Source organism: Tursiops truncatus, chromosome 2 (genome assembly GCF_011762595.2).
Source record: "Tursiops truncatus isolate mTurTru1 chromosome 2, mTurTru1.mat.Y, whole genome shotgun sequence".
Taxonomy (NCBI): domain Eukaryota; kingdom Metazoa; phylum Chordata; class Mammalia; order Artiodactyla; family Delphinidae; genus Tursiops; species Tursiops truncatus.
The window spans coordinates 157,553,661-157,576,213 of record NC_047035.1 but is presented as its reverse complement, the minus strand read 5'-3'; the positions used below and the strand labels follow the sequence as shown (position 1 = coordinate 157,576,213).

General features: G+C 37.7%; 2 protein-coding genes across 6 annotated transcripts in view; one reads left to right on the top strand and one right to left on the bottom strand.

Annotated features, from left to right (window-relative positions):
- Positions 1-12,213, top strand: part of ACBD5 (acyl-CoA binding domain containing 5) — a 33,689-nt gene extending 21,476 nt beyond the window's left edge. For 3 of the 4 annotated variants that reach the window (XM_019933288.3, XM_004326020.4, XM_019933291.3), the window contains 4 exons: positions 2,690-2,889; positions 4,223-4,267; positions 4,586-4,695; positions 10,264-12,213. In XM_019933288.3, the coding sequence (XP_019788847.1) occupies positions 2,690-2,889; positions 4,223-4,267; positions 4,586-4,695; positions 10,264-10,276 (368 nt within the window). In that variant the 3' untranslated portion in view covers positions 10,277-12,213. Of the gene's footprint in view, positions 1-2,689; positions 2,890-4,222; positions 4,268-4,585; positions 4,696-10,263 lie in introns of those variants that run through there. The other variant, XM_033852378.2, reaches the window with a different exon arrangement.
- Positions 4,694-22,553, bottom strand: part of MASTL (microtubule associated serine/threonine kinase like) — a 52,263-nt gene continuing 34,403 nt past the window's right edge. The window contains exons 12-13 of one of the 2 annotated variants that reach the window (XM_073801573.1): positions 14,598-14,747; positions 4,694-8,954 (exon numbers count right to left, since the gene is read on the bottom strand). In XM_073801573.1, the coding sequence (XP_073657674.1) occupies positions 14,599-14,747 (149 nt within the window). In that variant the 3' untranslated portion in view covers positions 4,694-8,954; position 14,598. Of the gene's footprint in view, positions 8,955-14,597; positions 14,748-18,016; positions 20,964-22,553 lie in introns of those variants that run through there. The other variant, XM_073801574.1, reaches the window with a different exon arrangement.

The window sequence follows — 22,553 nt, the reverse complement described above, 5'->3', positions numbered from 1 at the left end:
ATATATATATATATATATATATATATATATATCGCTGATCCAGGAAAAGTCCCCAACACAGGGCATTTCACAATGTACAAAGAAAGAGAATAGAAAACAATTCCCCCGTTACCTCAGCCCCTACCTCTAGTCCCACTCAGAAGAGCCTAATATAGAAGCAGCAGACACTGATGATATCAAGCCTACAAGGTCAGGTCTGGGGCGACATACCAGTAGGGCAATGTCAATGTGGCAGGAAACCCACTCTATTTAGGTAGATTGATAGAGGTGCCTGTGTCATAGATAAACAAGCTGACAAAAACTGACCTGGGAACTATGTAGAAATCCTACAGACAAGGAAAAAATAAAAAGGAGAGTGGAGAGGGGGAAACACACTTAGGATGCAAACAAAAGATCTGTTTTGGAAGAATATATATGCCAGAAAACAGAATATTTTAGATAACCAGTATTCCTCACTCAATAAAGATATAAACACTTACAAATAGGAGATTGAAGCAGAGATGATAAGGCCTAAAAAAAGGAAATTGCATAGGTAGGGGGAAAATTGGAGGCATAAGTCATAGTTATATAAGTTATAAATACATTAGAAACAGTAAAGAAGAGAATTGACATGGCAGAAATGCAAGTCATTCATTTATTCAAGAAAGGCAGCTTATACAGTTTGGGCAAAGGGCCCCTCTTTACAAGAAAAAATACAAATTTGTGAATATTTAGTTAAGAAAAAGGTCACAACGTATTACTAGAACCTTGGATTCAGGTTTCTTTCTTTAGGTAATTTAACAAAATTGTTTATATGAAACGCTTCCTGTTTAAAATCTGACTTTACCCACCTACAGCTCTCTACGGCTCCCAGAAATCACAGGGGCCAGTACAGGGGAATGGGCTGATACTCCTGTCTTTGTGAAGGCGGTTTGAACACTGAGTATTACAAAGTATGTAGTAAAGTGAGCAGAGACAGCAGTAGTTCTCTGGCACCATCAGAACCCACTGACAGACCATCACAGAATATGTCAAGCTCTTAAGGATGCAGGAAAAAACTAAGCCTGAAATTCGACTTCCACTTTTTTTTCTGTGTAAATTCCAGACCAATAGCTGAGTTCAGGAATGACCACTTCAAATTTTACTTCCTTTCAATACAAGAGTAGAGGTCTTCTTGAAAATGGCATCGAGCATTTCAGTGTACTCTTTGGGGTTTAACTTGGCAGATGGCTCCAATTCCATTTCACTTACAGCCCCAAACACTGCTTGATGCAAGTTCAGTTTTGGGAATCCTGCTTCTGTAGGGTTCCAGGATGCCAAAGGGCAATGAGGTAGACAATTTTCTGTTTATTATTTAAAATAAGACTTACGTATTATATTAGCAAGCATGTAAAACTTGTGATGTTCCATTTCTGCAAGGGTACGGTAACATAGTAATACCTTTTACACACTGCAATATAAAACTGTTTTGGACTTCCCTGGTGGTCCAGTGGTTAGGACTCTGTGCTCCCAATACAGGGAGCACAGGGTCGATCACTGTTTGGGGAACTAGGATCCTGCATGCCACACAGCGAGGCCAAACAAACAAACAAACAAAAAACTGTTTCAGCCTTTGTGAAAAATAACTTGGCAACACTCATTAAGAACCACAACAAAATTGTTATCCTTTCCCAGGAATTCTTCTTTGAATTTGTCTGACCTAAAGAAATCAACAGAAATTTGGACAAGAATTTATATACAAAGACATTCATTGCAAAGTTATTTGTAATCGCAAAAATTTGGAGTCACCCTAACTATCTAAAAGTGCAAAATGACTGAGTAAATTATTTCATGGTCTTACTAGTGAATTCATATAGCTGTTTCAGTGTTTTTGGAATTGGAGTAAAATTTAATGATGCACGTAAATGTTCATTATATATATATATATATTTTTTCTTTTGGCGGTACGCGGGCCTCTCACCGCTGTGGCCTCTCCCGTTGCGCCACAGGCTCAGCGGCCATGGCTCACGGGCCCAGCCGCTCCGCGGCATGTGGGATCTTCCCAGACCGGGGCACGAACCCGTGTCCCCTGCATCGGCAGGCGGACTCCCAACCACTGTGCCACCAGGGAAGCCCCATAATATTTTTTAAAATTAGGACACAAAATCACATATAAGGGGTAATGCCAATTCTGTAAATATACGCGTAGAGAAAAGGACGTGTGGATAGACAACAAAATGTTAATAGTGGTGAGATTTCAATATAAGTATAATGGAATTTATAAGAAAAACCATTTAAAAACCTTTTGGGAGGCTTACAGTGATCAAATAGGAAAACATGGCTATTTAGTGTAGCTTTTAATACTCCAAAGAAACAGCCTTCTATTTTTTCAATCTTGTTACTGTATTAGTGAAGAATTTTTAAGAATGTACCCCAAATATGCATATTATTTGTGTATTATATACATTGAGTCATGTACTAGTATATTAGGTACATTATAAAACCTTAGCAAAAAAAAAAAATTAAGACTATAAATAGAAGTTTATACCTGTGTCAACTTCTTTGATTTTAATAGTTTATTTTGTGTACTTCCTGATTGCTTCCACTCTACTTTGGAGATTTAGATCTCAAAGAAATAGAGGAAAAATGAAAAAAAAACACAAAAGGCACCCCACCATTTCTACTTTTCTAAGAGTGATTAAAACTAACTTATTTTGCTCTCTTAAAATAGGGCACAGGATGCAACATTTGAGTGAAGGAAGCAAAGGTCGGCAAGTGGGAAGTGGAGGTGATGGGGAACGCTGGGGTTCAGACAGAGGGTCGAGGGGCAGCCTCAACGAGCAGATCGCTCTCGTGCTCATGCGCCTGCAGGAAGACATGCAGAACGTCCTTCAGAGACTCCACAAACTGGAGACGCTGACGGCATCGCAGGTAGCCTTCCTCGTTTGTCTTGTCTTTATCTGCTGTTGATCCCATCAAACAGTGTGTAATTGGAATCTGTGTTAATCTGATTTAAATGAACCATACAAATGATACCCAAAGCTTATTTTAGCAGTTAAGTAAGATTATATATTTAGGGAACCAGGCTCAGATTATGTTTTATCAAGAGGTATATGGTGTGTTCCAATGATAAGAATATTCAAATACACTGATTTGAGTGGTTTTGCTAAGAAAGAGACAAATTCTGGATCCACAAAATGCTAAACAGTAACAGTTTACAAAATGCTTTTTCTTGTTAAACGTGTGATTTTTTGGTATGTGCATTTAATATCTGTCTTTCTTGCTAGACTATAAACACCGTGATTGTAGGGACTATATATATACTATTTTATTTACTGCTAAAGGACAGAGCCTTGTTCCAAGGAGGCGGGACAATAAATATCTGCTGTTAGATTAAAAAAAAATCTGATTTACACACATCAATGGAGTTTAATGGTTTTAAAAGGATCTACTTTTGAAAATATTATTTCAGAAAAGACTGACCCAAAAGCCAAATACCACTTAAAATAATTGGAATTTTTCAGCATATAAAGTTAGCAGTACCATGTTGGAGACAGGAAGAAGAACCCGAGAAGAATAAGTGTTGAACAGTGCAGTTTGTGGCACTAATAGAGACCACAGCTAATGTCCTAGGGTTCACCATTGAAGGGCCATCCTTTTGTAGTAAGCGTTGTCTTCTATCTTGACCTCTTTTTAAAATGCTGTGGAGGTAATACACTAACTTACCCATTCTTTACTGTAAATTAGTTGTAGGCTCAAAACTTTCAAGCCAGAGAGAAATGTAGAGTTATGATTTGACCCCCACTATGGTTTGCTATAGCTTATCAGGAATCTCCAAAACAAATATTTGGATATTGTTCACATAATCTTTACACTTTTACAGTTTTAATAATCAAGGCTATAGTTCTCAAATATGTTTGTAAGTTGGTAGTTTATATGGAAATCAAGGAATTAATAAATGTTGAGTAAGTAATTTAATAAGAATGTAAAAGAAGTAATTAATGGTTCTGATTAAGGTTTTATTTTGATAACTTTATATTATTTGAACTATAAAATGTCAGAGATAATTATTTGGCTAGCAATTTTAGGGACTTTTAATTTGGTCACTGTGAGTTTCAGGATAATCGAAGCATAGTTAGCAGAAAAACCGAGAGTAATCCAACATTTCACCCTTTTTTTTTAAAAAAAAGATAGGAAATAGAAAAAATTACTGTATTTTTTTTTCTTTTTGTCAAAGCTAAATCAGTTTCATTTGTGTTGATAGGCAAAATCATCAGCATTACAGACCAGTAATCAGCCCCCTTCGCTGGTAAGAAATTCTTATCTTAAATCTAAGTGCCAGGGTTTCAAATAAGTTACAGTAAATTTAGATTATATGACATCCTTAAAGTACTCCAAATGAAATCTACCCTTTAGAACTTTGAAGTTTAAAATATATTTGTTTTGTACTAAGTCTGAAGTACTTCTGAAAGTCTACTTAACTGAATTATGCTCTAAAATTATCTCCCTCCCTTTAGCAGGAGTGAGATCTATTATTAATTATGTAGTTTCAAAATTATGGTGTGTTTTTAAAATTTATATGTGCAATATGTAATAGATTGGTGACCAGCTTATTTTATTTTCTCAGAGACCATCTTGGTGGCCCTTCGAGATGTCTCCTGGTGCATTAATCTTTGCTATCATATGGCCTTTTATTGCCCAGTGGTTAGTGCATTTATATTACCAAAGAAGGAGAAGGTAATACGATAGTTTTATAATTCAAAGTGGTATGTAAACTCTTAGAATCTATAGCAGACAGAGCTTTCAGCGGCAGTTAGGGAGATAGGTCCATTTTATAGATAGTCATACTGAGCATTCTGTACTGATCCTGAGACTACCTTGGAAATGATATCTAGTGGGTTTTTAGATACTTGTTAGATTAAAATTTTTTCACTTGAGAGCATCTGATGTATTTGTACACTTCTGATTTATGCAACAGCAAGAAAATGATTACAGGCTTAAGTTTTATGTCTTATGAAGAAACAGTGTTCTCAAAGTATGATTTTTGGGGGGAGCCCTTTGCTAATATTAAAGGACAACAGATAAGAAAACTAATAATGCCTGCATGCTCTCTGTACCTTAGAAATATAGACATTGGCATTTCAGAAAATGTTCATCCTGGTGGTTGACTAGAAATAGGGCTTATTCTAATTTGAGGGCCAGAATTCCAGTTTGGATGCCAGGAAATAACTCAGGTAAGTCTGAGAATAACAGGTTCGAATCCTTGCAAGTGCTCTGAGATTGTCTAGATGAGGAATAACCTGAGGCCAAAACTCTTGGGTTCAAGAAAATCATTAAAAGCATTTTTTTGGACACTATGTAAGCTGAATTACTTTCCCTGGATGGGCAGATGAACAAATATTTGTCATTCGTGGCCTCACTGATTATGTTTCTGGTGTTTCATCACCATTTCCCATTAAGTCACAACAGATGGGGAAAAGAGATAGGGTATTAGGTGGTAACATTTTAAGTGCTCTCTTACATATGTGCAGTAGAAACACATTTTTAAAAAATCTACAAGTTTAAATAATTATAGGTCTGTTGTGCCTCTACCAAAGAACCCACGTTTCTAATTACTGCACGTGATAACAAAAGCAAAAACCAAACATTTACCCTTCTCCTACGTCAAAGGGCTAAGCAGCACACTAGTCTAAGTGCTCCAGTGAGAATGCTTTATAGTAGAGAAAAGGAAATGCATGTGGCCTTAGGTGACTTGGTTTAGTCTTCCTTGTTCTCTGCTTATGTTAAGACTGTTTGATTTATGTTCATAAATGAACTCAATACGTTTTCTGGTACATTAATGTTCTTGGAATATTCTTGCTCACTTAAAAAACTTTTGTGGGATTTCAGAAGCCTAAGTTGCCTTCTCAGTATCATTTACCCCCTTTCTAAGCCATCTGTGTATGTGTCATTTCAGCTGTTAAGATACAGACCTTGGGACTATATCTATAGATATAGACTGTAGACTGTGGTCCAGTGGTTAAGAATCCGCGCATCCAATGTAGGGGGTGTGGGTTCAATCCCTGGCTGGGGAACTAAGATCCTGCATGCTGCATGACATGGCCAAAAAAAGGGGAAAACAAGATATAGACCTTAATTTAAATCCTTTCTTTTCTTTTTTCACACGTTTTCTGTTTCTCCTGTGATGGTTGGGTGCTATACAGTGTTTTAAATCCTAATATCCCTGATAATAGGAGGAAAAAAGAACCAAACTTTTTTCAATATGTGGTTATACTGGATTTAAGCTGCTGGCAACAGTGGTGCTAACGGGAGGTGTTTACATGTTTTGCAATGCATTTCAAAGTTCTTTTTCATGTTTTACTTTGTAGAAAGTTGGGGATTGGAGAATAGAGAAGTTCAACACACAACAAAAACCCTAAAGTTTACTTTGATTAATAATTTATTTCATGCTTAAGGTTGAAGCAGCTTGTCAGTTTATTAAAGACTGAAAAAACAAACTGTACTTTGCTTCAGCAGTCATGGAAAATGGCAGTTTTTCTAAAATTTATTTTTTTTTAATGTTCCTTACTTGTAAAAGTATATGCCGTTTCTCCTAAGTATTCCTTTCAGTTTTTGACAGATGTCTCTGAATGGAGAAACTTTTCTCTGTTCCTAATTTTCTACTTTGTTATTATTGAATCTTTATCCAGTTTTCCAATGTATGTTAGGTATTTAATCCTTCAAAGTTGTAAATTATTAGTGCTCTGCAACTGCATTTTGATGAGACATAGTGTTTTTATGTATTGTTTACTTATATATGTAAGGAGTCAACTGGGGTTGGCGATGGAAACAAGTTTTGGCTTGAGGGGATTTAGGCATCTTTTAATCTGGCAGTGTTTAACAGGTTTTAATCTGACAGTTATAGGAAAGAAGACTAGAGAACATTGTGCATGGTTTAGAGAAGACAGGTCTGTGTTAGAGATGAAGAGAAAGATTTAAAAATCCTCTTAGGATGGGAAAAGTGTGGCCAGGAGAGGGTGTGCCCTACTTATAACAGGGCCCACCCTGTACCTCATCCTCTAGCACAGTGTCTGGCATGTTTTAGGCTTTCAATAAATATGTGCTGAATACCTGGCTGAAGGCCCACTCTTGGCAGGATGGCAGCCGAAGTACCATGTGACATGGAGAAGCTTTGATGTTGTTTAACATCTGGATGCAAACACACACTGAGATAATCCTATACACATGTAAAATAAGTGGTTATCTATTTGTGGTAAGCTTTAAAAAAAAATTTTTTTTTTACATGAAAAGTAATACTTAAGGTCCACTGCTTGATTCTTTTTTCCCCAGTATAGAAGAATATAAATTTTTTATAGTTGATTTACAATGTTAATTTCTGCTATACAGCAGAGTGATTCAGTTATACATATATATACATTCTTTTTTTTATATTCTTTTCCATTATGGTTTATCATAGGATATTGAATATAGTTCTCTGTGCTATACAGTAGGACCTTGTTGTTTATCCATTCTATATATAATAGCTTACATCAGAAAAATATAAATTTAAAAGTAAAAGAGATCTCATATCACTCTGCAGGGGATCTGAAAAACATTCTTTCTGTATGTGCTATGAAGAGTATCATCTGCAGACCTGTTCAAAATTAGGCCCTGAACAGCCTCCTATGGTACTACCTCTCCTCAATTACCTAACCTGGTCATTCTGCTATTAAAATTATCCATGAGTTAAATACTGAAACCAGGCCAGTTTTTTTTTTTTTTTTGGCCGCAGGGCGGCAGCTCGCAGAATCTTAGTTCCCCAACCAGGGGTCGGACCCAGGCCTACGGTGGTGAAAGCACCGAGTCCTAACCACTGGACCTCCAGGGAATTCCCTGAAAGCAGACCTTTTAAGTCCACAAGACTATTCTTAATCTATTACACAAAGACCTTACTTCTCAGATACTGCATTTTTTACAAACTGAAGGTTTGTGGCAACCCTGTCACAAGGCTGTCAGTACCGCTTTCCCAACAGCATTCACTCACTTCATGTCTCTGTGTCATATTTTGGTAATTCTTGAAATATCTCAGACTTTTTCATTATTATTATATCTGTTATGGTGATCTGTGATTAGTGATCTTTGATGTTGCTACTATGACTTGCCAAAGGCTCAGATGATGGTTAGCATTTTTTAGCAATAAAACATTTTTTTAATGATTTTTTAAGGGATTTTTATTTTTTGGCTGCGTTGGGTCTTCGTTGCTGCACGTGGGCTTTCTTTAGTTGCAGCAAGTGGGGGGGCTACTCTTTGTTGTGGTGCGCGGGCTTCTCACTGCAGTGGCTTCTCTTGTTGCAGAGCACAGGCTCTAGGCGCGCAGGCTTTAGTAGTGGTGGCACGTGGGCTCAGTAGTTGTGGCTTGTGGGCTCTAGAGCGCAGGTTCAGTAGTTGTGGCACACAGGCTTAGTTGCTCCTAGGCATGTGGGATCTTCCCGGACCAGGGCTTGAACCCATGTCCCGTGCATTGGCAGGCAGATTCTTAACCACTGCACTACCAGAGAAGCCCAATAAAGCATTTTTAAATTAAGGTATGTACAGTTTTTTAAGCCATAATGCTATTGCCACTTCATAGACCACAGTAGAGTGTAAACTGTTATATGCACTGGCAAACCAGAAAAGTTGTGTGACTCACTTGATTGCGATATTAGCTTTATTGCGATGGTCTGGAGCCGAACCTGCATGATCTTCAAGGTCTGCCTATAATTTGAAGGAAAGGATGTTTCTAACCACTTTCCTTTATCAGTCTGTCCAGGTTCATAAATGTGCTGGTAGGTGGTTTCCTTAGAGACAATGAGCTTTCAGTTTTTATTTAATAAAAACTGGATAGGGTGGGACAGGTCTCAGGAGAAACATTCTTCAGATGGAGCCTGGGGAAGGTGATACTGGACCAAAAATTCAGGCCCAGGCTTCTGAGGCAGGGAAAGAATCTCAGCAGTCCAGGCAGAGCAGAGTTCAGTGGGCTGGGGAAAGGCAAAAGGTTATTCCTGTTTTCTTACCTGTTGTTTTCTGTAACTTTTCTTCTCTTATCACAATATACCCTACATTTTACAAGTTAATTTTTTATAAAAGGAGAGAAAGAGCTCACTAAGTGCCTGGAAAACATCCCAAAATTCCAAAGATAGTGATAATGACTTATGTCTCTTCTATTTCACTATTACACCTGAAGGTTGGGGGGTTCATAGACCAAGTTGTGTGTTTTTTGGTAAATCTACAGATTTGGTAAATCCTGTATAGCAATCTGCATCACGTGGGTTCTTAGTAAGTGTTGCTAACTGTTCAGGCACCTCCCAACTAGCATTTCTGCTGAAGTCTCACTCAGGCAGTCTTTACAACCACCCAGGATTCTCTTCCTCCAGGGGCCGTTTTTCTTCATGCCAGAGTAATCTCCTCCTATTATGTGAAAATCCAACTGATTATTTAAAATGTCACTCCTGCCAAGGTGTACATAAGATTTCTGCAGAGGATAAGGAGTGGTCTGATTATTTAAAAGATCATTCCTGCCAAGGGGGTTGCATAAGGGCGTTTCTACAGAGGAGAGGAATAAACTTGTAATGAGAGAGTTTCAGGCATTTTGGCATCTGGAATGCTGAGGAGGATATAGAGATTTTACAGCTGTGGGTCCTTTCCCAGAACTCAGATCAGATGTGATTGTCGTGCTCACAAGCCCATTCTTCTCTGGTAGCTCACTCTGCTATCAGTAAAACCATCAGATTATACACATCTGAGTTGTTGGTTTATATGTCCCTCCCATCCCCATCCTATCAACTAAACTGAGAGCTTTTTTGAGGGCTAAAAGCCTGCCTCAGAGATGTCTGAATCTCCAGTACCTGGCACAGTGCCTGGAAAATAACAGATACATAATATGTGTTGATTAAATGAACAGTCCAGGTTGTGTATCTGTCAACCTTCTGTTGTTTTATGAAGTTTTTTGTTTCAAAACTTTCCATTTTGATAAAGTTATGAAAAAATCTGAACTGTGGAATAGCCAACTAGAAAAAGGTGAGAATCTAGAAGCTGTGAGAGGAATGTACATTTAAATCGTTTGTTAGAAACTACTTGGTAATGTCATCACTTGCAGTTGGATCTTTCCTATCGAGCTCTAAGTGACATGAAGTAACTTCATAAGGATCATTTGTAATTTTATGGTCTTATTTTGAATTTGAATATTATTATTATGTTACCATCAGCGAATTCTTTGGTATCGATATGTTTCATATTCAGGTTGTATTTATACTCATAGGACATTGTTTTTTTCCTTTCTTTTCAAAGAAAATTGAACTGAAGAAAATATTTTCCTGAAGAAGATTACTGGGCCTGGATGACCTCGGGATGAAATAGATTGTGGAGCTCACACGAAACTCCTAGTTTGTGATGATTACATTTCTTTTTGTTGTCCAGTAGTTTGGTTTGTGTACATATATACATATATATATTTTGCACTACACAAATGATAACATTTTAAGGACTAATATTGCTGATACTTGAATAATCAATCTCAACTAGGTTATAAGTAATAGACTTAGATTTACCCTACCCTTGAACTTGAAGGACATTAAATTATTAATTATTGTTTGGTAACATGTTTACCTGATTATCTCCCATAGAGAAATATAAGCTGCTTTTCCAAGGTACAGTTATGATAATAAGAACAGATTAATAACTGGGTATTTTTAATTTTCTAAATTAAATATGAGAAAGTATGCAAACCAGGAGTGAATTTCAAATGAGATGAAATCGACTTTCTTAGTCACTGAACCACCATGCGATTCAGTAGAAAACGACTGGAAGAATCTTCTCCACATCCACTTTGTGGGCTGCCCATAATCTTTCTTGGGCATGCACATCTCTAACTTTAGTATTCAGGCATCATTATGACAAAGTAGAGCCCTATGTACTAGGCTTTGTTTTTACAAATGATTCACAGAATAGACATAACCTGCTAATGGAAATGATGAAGAATGGGCTTAACGTGTTCTGAACCTGCAGATCATTAATAAGATTTGTATTCAATCATATACATGGATTCCTTTGTAATAATTTTCCTTTAACTGAGGACATCTTGTTTCTGCTTCATAGGGTGCTTTGAAATATAAAATGAAAACTTATTTATACTGTTTTTACAAAGGTCAAAGAGGAAACACATGAAAATCACTTTTCTGCAACTGGTAAACCACACAGACCGGACTCTTAACCTCTTAGTGCCTCAGTTTTTCCTTCGGGGTATAATATTGGAGATACACCTATTTCACAAGGGGTATTGGAGAGATCTGCAAGCTAGCAGGCCATATGCTTCCATTTGAATAAGACATACCCAACTAATGTAAATTTGTGTCTCTCCTCCACCTCCCACATTTAGATTAAGAAGAAGACTGTAATTTAGATCCTTGAAGGCTTTGTTTGGAATTATCCTTCCTGCATGCCTTTTAAAACTCCCTGCTCATGTAGATGTACCTTATGCTTTAAAGATTTCTCTGATACAAAGGTTTAGTATCAGATAATTTTTTTAAATTCTTGGTATGTGTGATGTTGGGTTTAGCATCATGTGTTCAGGGTGTTCTCAATAAGAGAGAAAGTAATCCATCCCTAGTCTAGAGGGTGGTTCTTTGTTTACCTGAAGAAAAAAGTATAAGAATACAATTTGCTTTTCTGAAGACTCTTTTTTTCCTTATTTTTTTTGTTACATGTAACTTGATGTATTTTATTTTTTAATCCCATCTTGATTAAAATGTATCTGTCTAAAGAGATATACTAATATTTGCTTTTTAAAAGCTGTCCTCTATTTATTTAGGGAAAAGAAATGAAGCCAGTAACTGAATTATATGTAAAAATAAAATTTAGACCTGTGGGTCTGGAGTTATTTTTAAAAATTAGCTATCAATCTGGTATCAGAAAATGGTGGCTTTTCTCTTAGTATATAAATAAATAAGATGCAAAGTAAGAATGTAAGCAGTTGTGATTCATTACAAGCAGTTGGAGGTAACTAACTCCTAGGGATAACCATTTGTATCCTATTCCAAAGTCTTATTTTATAGTTTGAAAAGCACTTTGCACACAGTTCTTGTATATACAAGTAAAGACGTAATTATAGGATGTAGTGTTACTGCTTTGTTTAACAAGAACCTCATTTAAAATTGACAGCTATGGTATTTTTTTAATGATCTACTTCTTTTCTGTTTCTTTATTGTAAAATTAAGTTAAAAATAAAAGGTTAATGAAAAATGTTATGGTTTTTATTCCTTGTTACTGTTAGAAGTGCAGTGATTATATAAGGATTAAATGAGAATAAATAGTAGGGGTTCATAGGAAGTAATTGTGCCTCGTTCAAAATAAAGCCATGCTATTACATGTAATTTTATAAAAATCAGAAACAGGCTGAAGTTGAACTCATTTAGTCATCTGGCTGAAAATGTTACTTATCGTGTCAAAATCTTAGTTTCAATTCTTACTCCAAATAGGTAGCTTCCCATAGCCACTCAGTGTGGCCTTAGTCAGCCATGTTAAATACATACAGTTTGTCTTAGGTAGAAAATGGTGAGAAGGTTTTATGTTTTTAATACAAATGTATAACTTGTAACTTCTCCACATAGTGATAAAAGTGATGTTAGCTATTTGTAACATTAAGATACCAGTGTTCTGGGGCCTGTAATAGGAAGCTAACTGCAGTGGCTTGAGTTTTTTCTCCTCATATACAAGGAGTCCAGAGGTAGGAAGTCCAGGGCTGGTAAGGTGCTTCCACAATGTCCTTAGGGACACAGGTTCCTTCTGTCTTTCTCTTCTATCATCTTTAGGGTGTGGGCCTTGTCTTGTTCACTAAATGGCTGCTGTACATCTCGGTCCAATGTCTACATTACAGGTAGGCAAAGATCCTTATCCGATCGGGAAACAGTAACTTTCCTGGAAATCTCACACAGGATACTCCTTCTCCATCTACTTGGCTAGAACTGGGTCTCATAATTATATCTTTGTCTATTAGAAAGAATATTATTTAAAGAATAAAATTGTTTATATAGATATAATTTTACAAATTTAATTTTGCCCATACACAGGAAAGGCCATGTCTTTTGGCCTTTAATACACTTAACTGAGTTCTCTTCTTTATCTATTTTTCTTTTCTGCTTCTCAACCCTTGTTTTCCCACTGACCTTCTCTCTCTCCATTAATCCTCCTTCCCAATGGAACCACTTTTTCAAGCTGAAAAACGGTGTTCTTTTCCTTTTTCAAAAGAAACAACTAAAAGAACTTTTAAATACGTACATAATACAGGCGAGGTGTAGCCATTGTTATTTTCTCTGCCCAGCACCTGTCCCTCCTCCTCCTGATAACAGCATCACTCTCCTTGCCCTTCCCTGTAGCACAGAGCTCCTCTTCCTCCACTGTAATCCTGCCCCACCCCCTGAGCCACAGTAATGGGCATGTGACTCAGACCTGGCCAGTGTCTATCTCATTCTCCTCCTGACCACAGTGACAGTCCTAGGAAGGGGTGTATGACCATCAGTGAAGCAGTCAGAGTTATTCTCTGGATTTATTTCAGGAAACTAGAGAGAGCATTTTGCCTTTTCACAGAATATTACATAGTTGGGATCATACAGTATGTAGCCCTTTCAGAATGGCTTCTTTCACTTTGCAATATACTTATATATTTATGGTTCCTCCATGTAATTTCATGTATTCATAGCTCATTTATTTTTATGTTTTTATAGCTGTGTGTCAATAAAGTTTTACTTACAAAACAAGTAGGGGGCCGTATTTGTCCCATGGGCTGTAGTTTGCTGACTTCTGATTTAGGTAATTCATTTCTTTTTAGCACTGATTAATATATCATTGTCTGGATGTACTAGAGTTTATTTATCCGTTCACCTATTGAAGGATATCTTGGTTGCTTCCAAATTTTAGTAATGATGAATAAAGCTGCTATCAACATCTGTGCATAGGTTTTCGTGTGGTCATAAGTTTTCAACTCATTTGGGTAAATACTAAAGAGCTGATTGCTGGATTGCATGGTAAAGTTACGTTTAGTTTTGTAATAAACCACCAAACTGTCTTGCAAAGTGGCTGTACCATTTTGCATTCCCACCAGTAATGAATAAGAGTTCCTGTTGCTCCCCATCTTTGCCAGCATTTGGTATTGTCGGTGTTTTGGGTTTTAGCCATTCTGATAGGTGTGTAGTGGTATCTCGTTGTTGTGTTCTCTTTCTCCTTGAATTACAGGCTGTAAGGTTATTACCAGGGAGATCCTGGGGCTGTATATCCTGCCACTTGGAGGAACCTTAGATAATAAGGCCAACATCTAGACCTGGGAACTTAGACAAGGGTCAGAAACAGTGAATTCAAGTCCTTTAATCCAGTTAATTCTGAAAACACTACCCCTATGTTTATACAGTTTGTTTACATGGGTTAATAAATTTGCCTTCTTACTTAAGGCAGTTTAAGGTAGGTTTCTGACACTTGGAACCAGAGTCCTGACTAGTATAGAAAATGCATGATTGTCAGGACTGAGTGTAGGCTCTGAAGCCAAACTGTGTAGGTTCAAATTCTCTGCAATCATGGGAAGTCCCTTACCTTATGTTTCAGTTTTCGTATGTATACAATGTGGATAAAAATACCTCATAGAGAGCTTCCCTGGTGGCGCAGTGGTTGAGAGTCCGCCTGCCGATGCAGGGGACACAGGTTCATGCCCCGGTCCAGGAAGATCCCATGTGCCGCAGAGCGGCTGGGCCCATGAGCCATGGCCGCTGAGCCTGCGCGTCCGGAGCCTGGGGGAGGTCACAACAGTGAGAGGCCCGCGTACCGCAAAAAACAAAAAACAAAAAACAAAAAACCTCATAGAATTAATATATGTATAAAATACGTAGAACAATGTTCAGGATACAGTAAGTACTTTGTAACTGATAGCTACTGTGATGGTAATAATAATGACTGGGGTTATTATTTCACTATCAGTACATAAGAATCCAAATCCCTTTTGCAGAGGTAGACACTGGAAATGTTGTTGCAAATGTACCAAAAAATTTTTTTTTTCTTTTTTAACAATAGCTAGTTTCTACCATTTATGCTCTGGATACTATTCCTTTCCTTAAAAACTTTGCCATTTTTTTCTGCCCCAGAGGCAACTACTTTCAGCACATTGGGTGATTGTTTTGTACTTACCTCCAAGGTTCTAAATGATATGTTTGAACTGCTCCTTTATTTTTTTTTAAACATGTTTATTGGAGTATAATTGCTTTACAATTATAAATTACAGTGTTGTGTTAGTTTCTGCTGTATAACAAAGTGAATCAGCTATATGTATACGTATATCCCCATATCCCCTCCCTCTTGCATCTCCCTCCCACCCTCCTTATCCCAACCCTCTAGGTGGTTGCAGAGCACCGACCTGATCTGCCTGTGCTATGCAGCTGCTTCCCAATAGCTATTTTACATTTGGTAGTATATATATGTCAGTGCTACTCTCTCACGTTGTCCCAGCTTACCCTTCCCCCTCCCTGTGTCCTCAAGTCCATTCTCTACATCTGCATCTTTATTCATGTCCTGCCCCTAGGTTCATCAGAACCATTTTTTGTTTTTAGATTCCATATATATGTGTTACAATATGGTAGTTGTTTTTCTCTTTCTGCCTTACTTCACTCTGTATGACAGACTCTAGGTTCATCCACCTCACTACAAATAACTCAATTTCATTTCTTTTTATGGCTGAGTAATATTCCATTGTATATATGTGCCACATCTTCTTTATCCATTCATCCGATGGTGGACACTTAGGTTGTTTCCATCTCCTGGCTATTGTAAATAGAGCTGCAATGAACATTTTGGTACATGACTCTTTTTGAATTATGGTTTTCTCAGGGTATATGCCCAGTAGTGGGATTGCTGGGTCATATGGTAGTTCTATTTGTAGTTTTTTAAGGAACCTCCATACTGTTCTCCATTGTGTCTGTATCAATTCACATTCCCACCAACAGTGCAAGAGGGTTCCCTTTTCTCCACACCCCCTCCAGCATTTATCGTTTGTAGATTTTCTTGACAATGGCCATTCTGACTGGTGTGAGGTGATACCTCATTGTAGTTTTGATTTGCATTTCTCTAATTAGTGATGTTGAGCATCCTTCCATGTGTTTGTCGGCAATCTGTATATCTTCTTTTGAGAAATGTCTATTTAGGTCTTCTGCCCATTTCTAGATTGGTTTGTATGTTTTTTTGATATTGAGCTGCATGAGCTGCTTGTATATTTTGGAGAGTAATCCTTTGTCAGTTGTTTTGTTTGCAAGTATTTTCTCCCATTCTGAGGGTTGTCTTTTCGTCTTTTTTATGGTTTCCTTTGTTGTGCAAAAGCTTTTAAGTTTCATAAGGTCCCATTTGTATATTTTTGTTTTTATTTCCATTTCTGTAGGAGGTGGGTCAAAAAGGATCTTGCTGTGATTTATGTCATAGAGTGTTCTGCCTATGTTTTCCTCTAAGAGTTTTAGAGTGTCTGGCCTTACATTTAATTCTTTAATCCATTTTGAGTTTATTTTTCTGTATGGTGTTAGGGAATGTTCTAATTTCATATTTGCACATGTAGCTGTCCAGTTTTCCCAGTACCACTTATTGACGAGGCTGTCTTTCCTCCATTGTGTGTTCTTGCCTCCTTTATCAAAGATAAGGTGACCATATGTGTGTGGATTTATCTCTGAGCTTTCTATCTTGTACCATTGATCTATATTCCTGTTTTTGTGCCAATACCATACTGTCTTGATTACTGTAGCTTTGTAGTATACTCTGAAGTCAGGGAGCCTGATTCCTCCAGGTCTGTTTTTCTTTCTCAAGATTGCTCTGGCTATTCGGGGTCTTTTGTGTTTCCATACAAATTGTGCAGTCTTTTTGTTCTAGTTCTGTGAAAAATGTCATTGGTAGTTTGATAGGGATTGCATTGAATCTGTAGATTGCTTTGGGTAGTATAGTCATTTTCACAATGTTGATTCTTCCAATCCAAGAGCATAGTATATCTCTCCATCTGTTTGTATCATCCTTAATTTCTTTCATCAGTGTCTTATAGTTTTCTGCATACAGGTCTTTTGTCTCCTTAGGTAGGTTTATTCCTAGGTATTTTATTCTTTTTGTTGCCATGGTAAATGGGAGTGTTTCCTTCATTTCTCGTTCAGATTTTTCATCATTAGTGTATAGGAATGCAAGAGATTTCTGTGCATTCATTCTGTATCCTGCTACTACCAAATTCATTCATTAGCTCTAGTTTTCTGGTAGCATCGTTAGGATTCTCTGTGTATAGTATGTTGTCTGCAAACAGTGACAGCTTTACTTCTTCTTTTCCAATTTGGATTCCTTTTATTTCTTTTTCTTCTCTGACTGCTGTGGCTAAAACTTCCAAAACTATGTTGTATAACAGTGGTGACAGTGGGCAACCTTGTCTTCTTCCTGATCTTAGAGGAAATGGTTTCATTTTTTCACCATTGAGAACGATGTTGTCTGTGGGTTTGTCATATATGCCCTTTATTATGTTGAGGTAGGTTCGCTCTATGCCTACTTTCTGTAGAGTTTTTATCATTAATGGGTGTTGAATTCTGTCAAAAGCTTTTTCTGCATCTATTGAGATGATCATATGGTTTTTTTCCTTCATTTTGTTAATATAGTGTGTCACATTGATTGATTTGCATATATTGAAGAAATCTTGCATTCCTGGGATAAACCCCACTTAATCATGGTGTATGATCCTTTTAATGTGCTGTTGGATTCTGTTTGCTAGTATTTTGTTGAGGATTTTTGCATCTACATTTATCAGTGATATTGGCCTGTAGTTTTCTTTCTTTGTGACATCTTTGTCTGGTTTTGGTATCAGGGTGATGGGGGCCTCATAGAATGAGTTTGGGAGTGTTCCTCTCTGCTATATTTTGGAAGAGTTTGAGAAGGATAGGTGTTAGCTCTTCTCTAACTGTTTGATAGAATTTGCCTGTGAAGCCATCTATGGTCCTGGGCTTTTGTTTGTTGGAAGATTTTTTTTTTTTTTTTTTGTGGTACACGGGCCTCTCACTGTTGTGGCCTCTCCTGCTGCGGAGCACAGGCTCCGGACACGCAGGCTCAGCGGCCATGGCTCACGGGCCCAGCTGCTCCACGGCATGTGGGATCTTCCCAGACCGGGGCACGAACCCGTGTCCCCTGCATCGGCAGGCGGACTCTCAACCACTGCGCCACCAGGGAAGACTGGTTGGAAGATTTTTAATCACAGTCTCAATTTCAGTGCTTGTGACTGGTCTGTTTATATTTTCTATTTCTTCCTGGTTCAGTCTCAGAAGGTTGTGCTTTTCTAAGAATTTGTCCATTTTTTCCAGGTTGTCCATTTTATTGGTATAGAGTTGCTTGTAGTAATCTCTCATGATCCTTTGTACTTCTGCAGTGTCAGTTGTTACTTCTCCTTTTTCATTTCTAATTCTATTGATTTGAGTGTTCTCCCTTTTTTTCTTGATGAGTCTGGCTAATGGTTTATCAATTTTGTTTATCTTCTCAAGGAACCAGCTTTTAGTTTTATTGATCTTTGCTACTGTCTCCTTCATTTCTTTTTCATTTATTTCTGATCTGATCTTTATGATTTCTTTCCTTCTGCTAACTTTGGGTTTTTTTTTTGTTCTTTCTCTAATTGCTTTAGGTGTAAGGTTAGGTTGTTTATTTGAAATGTTTCTTGTTTCTTGAGGTAGGATTGTATTGCTATAAACTTCCCTCTTAGAACTGCTTTTGCTGCATCCCATAGGTTTTGGGTCATCGTGTTTTCATTGTCATTTGTTTCTAGGTATTTTTTGATTTTCTCTTTGATTTCTTCAGTGATGTCTTGGTTATTTAGTAGCATAATGTTTAGCCTCCATGTGTTTGTATTTTTCAGCTTTTTTCCTATAATTGGTATCTAGTCTCATAGTGTTGTGGTCAGAAAAGATACTTGATATGATTTTAATTTTCTTAAATTTACCAAGGCTTGATTTGTGACCCAACGATATGGTCTATGGTGTATCCTGTAGAATGTTCCATGAGCACTTGAGAAGAAAGCGTATTCTGTAGTTTTGGGATGGAATGTCCTATAAATATCAATTAAGTCCATCTTGTTTAATGTGTCATATAAAGCTTGTGTTTCCTCAGTTATTTTCATTTGGATGATGTGTCCATTGGTGAAAATGGGGTGTTAAAGTCCCCTACTACTATTGTGTTACTGTCGATTTCCCCTTTTATGGCTGTTAGCATTTGCCTTATGTATCGAGGTGTTCCTATGTTGGGTGCATAAATATTTACAATTGTTTTATCTTCTTCTTGGATTGATCCCTTGATCATTATGTAGTGTCCTTCTTTGTCTCTTGTAATAGTCTTTATTTTAAAGTCTATTTTGTCTGATATGAGAATTGCTACTCCAGCTTTCTTTTGATTTCCATTAGCATGGAATATCTTTTTCCATCTCCTCACTTTCAGTGTGTATGCGTCCCTATGTCTGAAGTGGGTCTCTTATAGACAGCATATGTATGGGTCTTGTTTTTGTATCCATTCAGCCAGTCTGTGTCTTTTGGTTGGAGCATTTAATCCCTTTACATTTAAGGTAATTATCGATATGTATGTTCCTATTACCATTTCCTTAATTGTTTTGCGTTTGTTTTTGTAGCTCTTTTCCTTCTCTCATGTTTCCTGCCTAGAGAAGTTCCTTTAGCATTTGTTGTAAAGCTGGTTTGGTGGTGCTGAATTCTAACTTTTGCTTGTCTGTAAAGGTTTAAATTTCTCCATCAAATCTGTATGAGATCCTTGCTGGGTCGAGTAATCTTGGTTGTGGGTTTTTCCCTTTCATCACTTTAAATATGTCCTGCCACTCCCTTCTGGCTTGCAGAGTTTCTGCTGAAAGATCAGCTATTAACCTTATGGGGATTCCCTCGTATGTTATTTGTTGCTTTTCCCTTGCTGGTTTTAATATTTTTCCTTTGTATTTAATTTTTGATAGTTTGATTAATATGTGTCTTGGCATGTTTCTCTTTGGGTTTATCCTGTATAGTACTCTCTGTGCTTCTTGGACTTGATTGATTGACTATTTCCTTTCCCATGTTAGGGTAGTTTTCAACTATAATCTCTTCAAATATTTTCTCAGACCCGTTCTTTTTCTCTTCTTCTTCTGGGACCCCTGTAATTAGAATATTGGTGCATTCAATGTTGTCCCAGAGGTCTCTGAGACTGTCCTCAATTCTTTTCATTCTTTTTTCTTTATTCTGCTCCCTGGCAGTTATTTCCACCATTTTATCTTCCAGCTCACTTATCCATTCTTCTGTCTCAGTTATTCTGTTATTGAGTCCTTCTAGAGTGTTTTTAATTTCAGTAATTATGTTGTTCGTCATTGTTTGTTTGCTTTTTTGAACTGCTACTTTTTGATACTTCTGTTTTGGGAATTATCTATTTACTTCCGTCTACTGAAAAACAATTTTTTTAATTCATTTATTTATTTATTTGGTTACGTCGGGTGTTTGTTGCAGTAGGCGGGTGGGCTCCTTAGTTGCAGGTCACCAGCTTCTTAGTTGCAGCACGTGGGCTCCTTAGTTGCAGCAGGCAAGCTCCTTAGTTGTGGCTTGCTGGGTCCTTAGTTCTGGCATGCAACCTCTTAGTTGCAGCCTGCATGTGGGATCCAGTTCCCAGACCAGGGATTGAACCTGAGCCCCCTGCACTGGGAATGTGGATTCTTAACCACTGTGCCACCACCACCAGGGAAGTCCCCCCGCTACTGAAAATAGAAGATTTCATTCTTTTTCCTTCCTTTGCAGTCACAGCTCATGTGTAAACAGTTTACTGTTTATCAGTTTGTTACTAAAGGATATGGTAAAGGATACAGGTGGACATGTAGATGGAAGAGATGCATAGGGCAAGGTATGCAGGAAGGAGTGTGGAGCTTCTGTGCCCTCTCTGGGGGGCACCATTCTCCCAGCACCTTCACGTGTTCACCGACTAGAAGCTCTCCAAACCCTGTACTTTGGGGATTTTGAGGGAGGATTAGTCACATAGGCACAATCAAATATTAACTCCCTTTCCAGCCCCTCTCCCTTCTCTGGAGAATGGAGGGTGGGGCTGAAAATTCCAAGCTTGTTTGTTTGTTTTTTGGCCCTATGGCATTCAGGATCTTAGTTCCTCGACCAAGGATTGAACCCGTGCCCCTGCAGTGGAAGCGTGAAGTCTTAACCACTGGACCACCAGGGAAGTCCCAGAAAATTCCAAGCTTCTAATCCTGGCTGGGTCTTTCTGTTGACAGGCCCCCCTACAGGAGCCCACCCAGAGTCACCTGATTAGAACAAAGGACATTGCTATCACCCAGGAAATCCCAAGGGAGCCAGAAGCCCTGGGTCAGGAACCAGACTCAAAGACCAAATATGAGAACAAAAAAAATGCTCCTGGTGCTCTTATCCCTTCGGAAATTATTGATAGAAGTATTTTAGGAGCTCTGTGCGGGAACAGGCGGCAGAGACCAATATATATATTTTCTGTTATCTTACCATCCTCTTTTCTTTCTCTTTGGATTCTTATAGGATATTCTCTTTGTTCTGGTGTCTGAAATGTCACTTTGTTGTAAGTTGGGATGTATAGGAAGGGTATTTGCTGCAATGGTGCTATGTAACAAACCAGCTCAAAACTCCCATTCTTTCACCCTCCTCATCCCATCCATCAGTAAGTTGTATTGATTGCACCTTTAAAATGTCTTGAATCCAGGTGGGCTGGTTCAGTAGCCTTCTATTCAGTCTCCCTCCTTCAAAGGTTGCCATGACCAGTCCACTTTCCATAGTTATAAGAATGACCCATCCACAGCTAGCTTGATATTAACTGAAAGGAGGCCTGGTGGAAATGGTAAATATTTGCACAATCTTTTGGACTCTGAGCATGTTCTTCACTGGCTAAAAACAAGATGTTTCTTCCTGGCAAACAGAGTCATCAGACCTGAAAGTGATCTTCAAGATGTTTTGGAGAATAATAGCAGAGTTTTATACAGCAACCATTTCCCAAACCCCAAATTAAGACAAATATTCTGAGAAGTAGTAGGGTACTTAGGGCTCAAATAATGATCATTTATTAAACACCTTTTATGTTTGCTACATACTTTGTATAATTTAATTTAATTTAATTAATTAATTTAATTTAATTAATTTAATTCTGACAAAGGTACACTAAAGTAAATACGTTTTCTATATTTGTTTAACAGTTAGTGGAAGTGGGGGGAAAATTATTTTCAATTAATAAAAATTATATATAGTAATGAATGCAGATTTCTGCTGGCAGAGCAATCTGTGTTCTTCAAAGACATGTATGCACACACATCCATACAACTGCCAAAACACTTCCATTTTTCCATTCTTGTTCTGTCTCAGGTTTTTCCTTAATGAGTATCTGAACCCACAAAAAGGTTTAAGTTTAGATAATAAATCACTTGTTCCCAGCAAACACCATTACAGCATGCAGAATTCCAGGTGGCCATCGCTGCGCCTGCTAGGGCTGCAACAGCAAACTGTTCTTAACTTTTCCACTTAAGGGCACTGTCTCCTGCATTGGGAATAGGTTAAATGTACATCTCC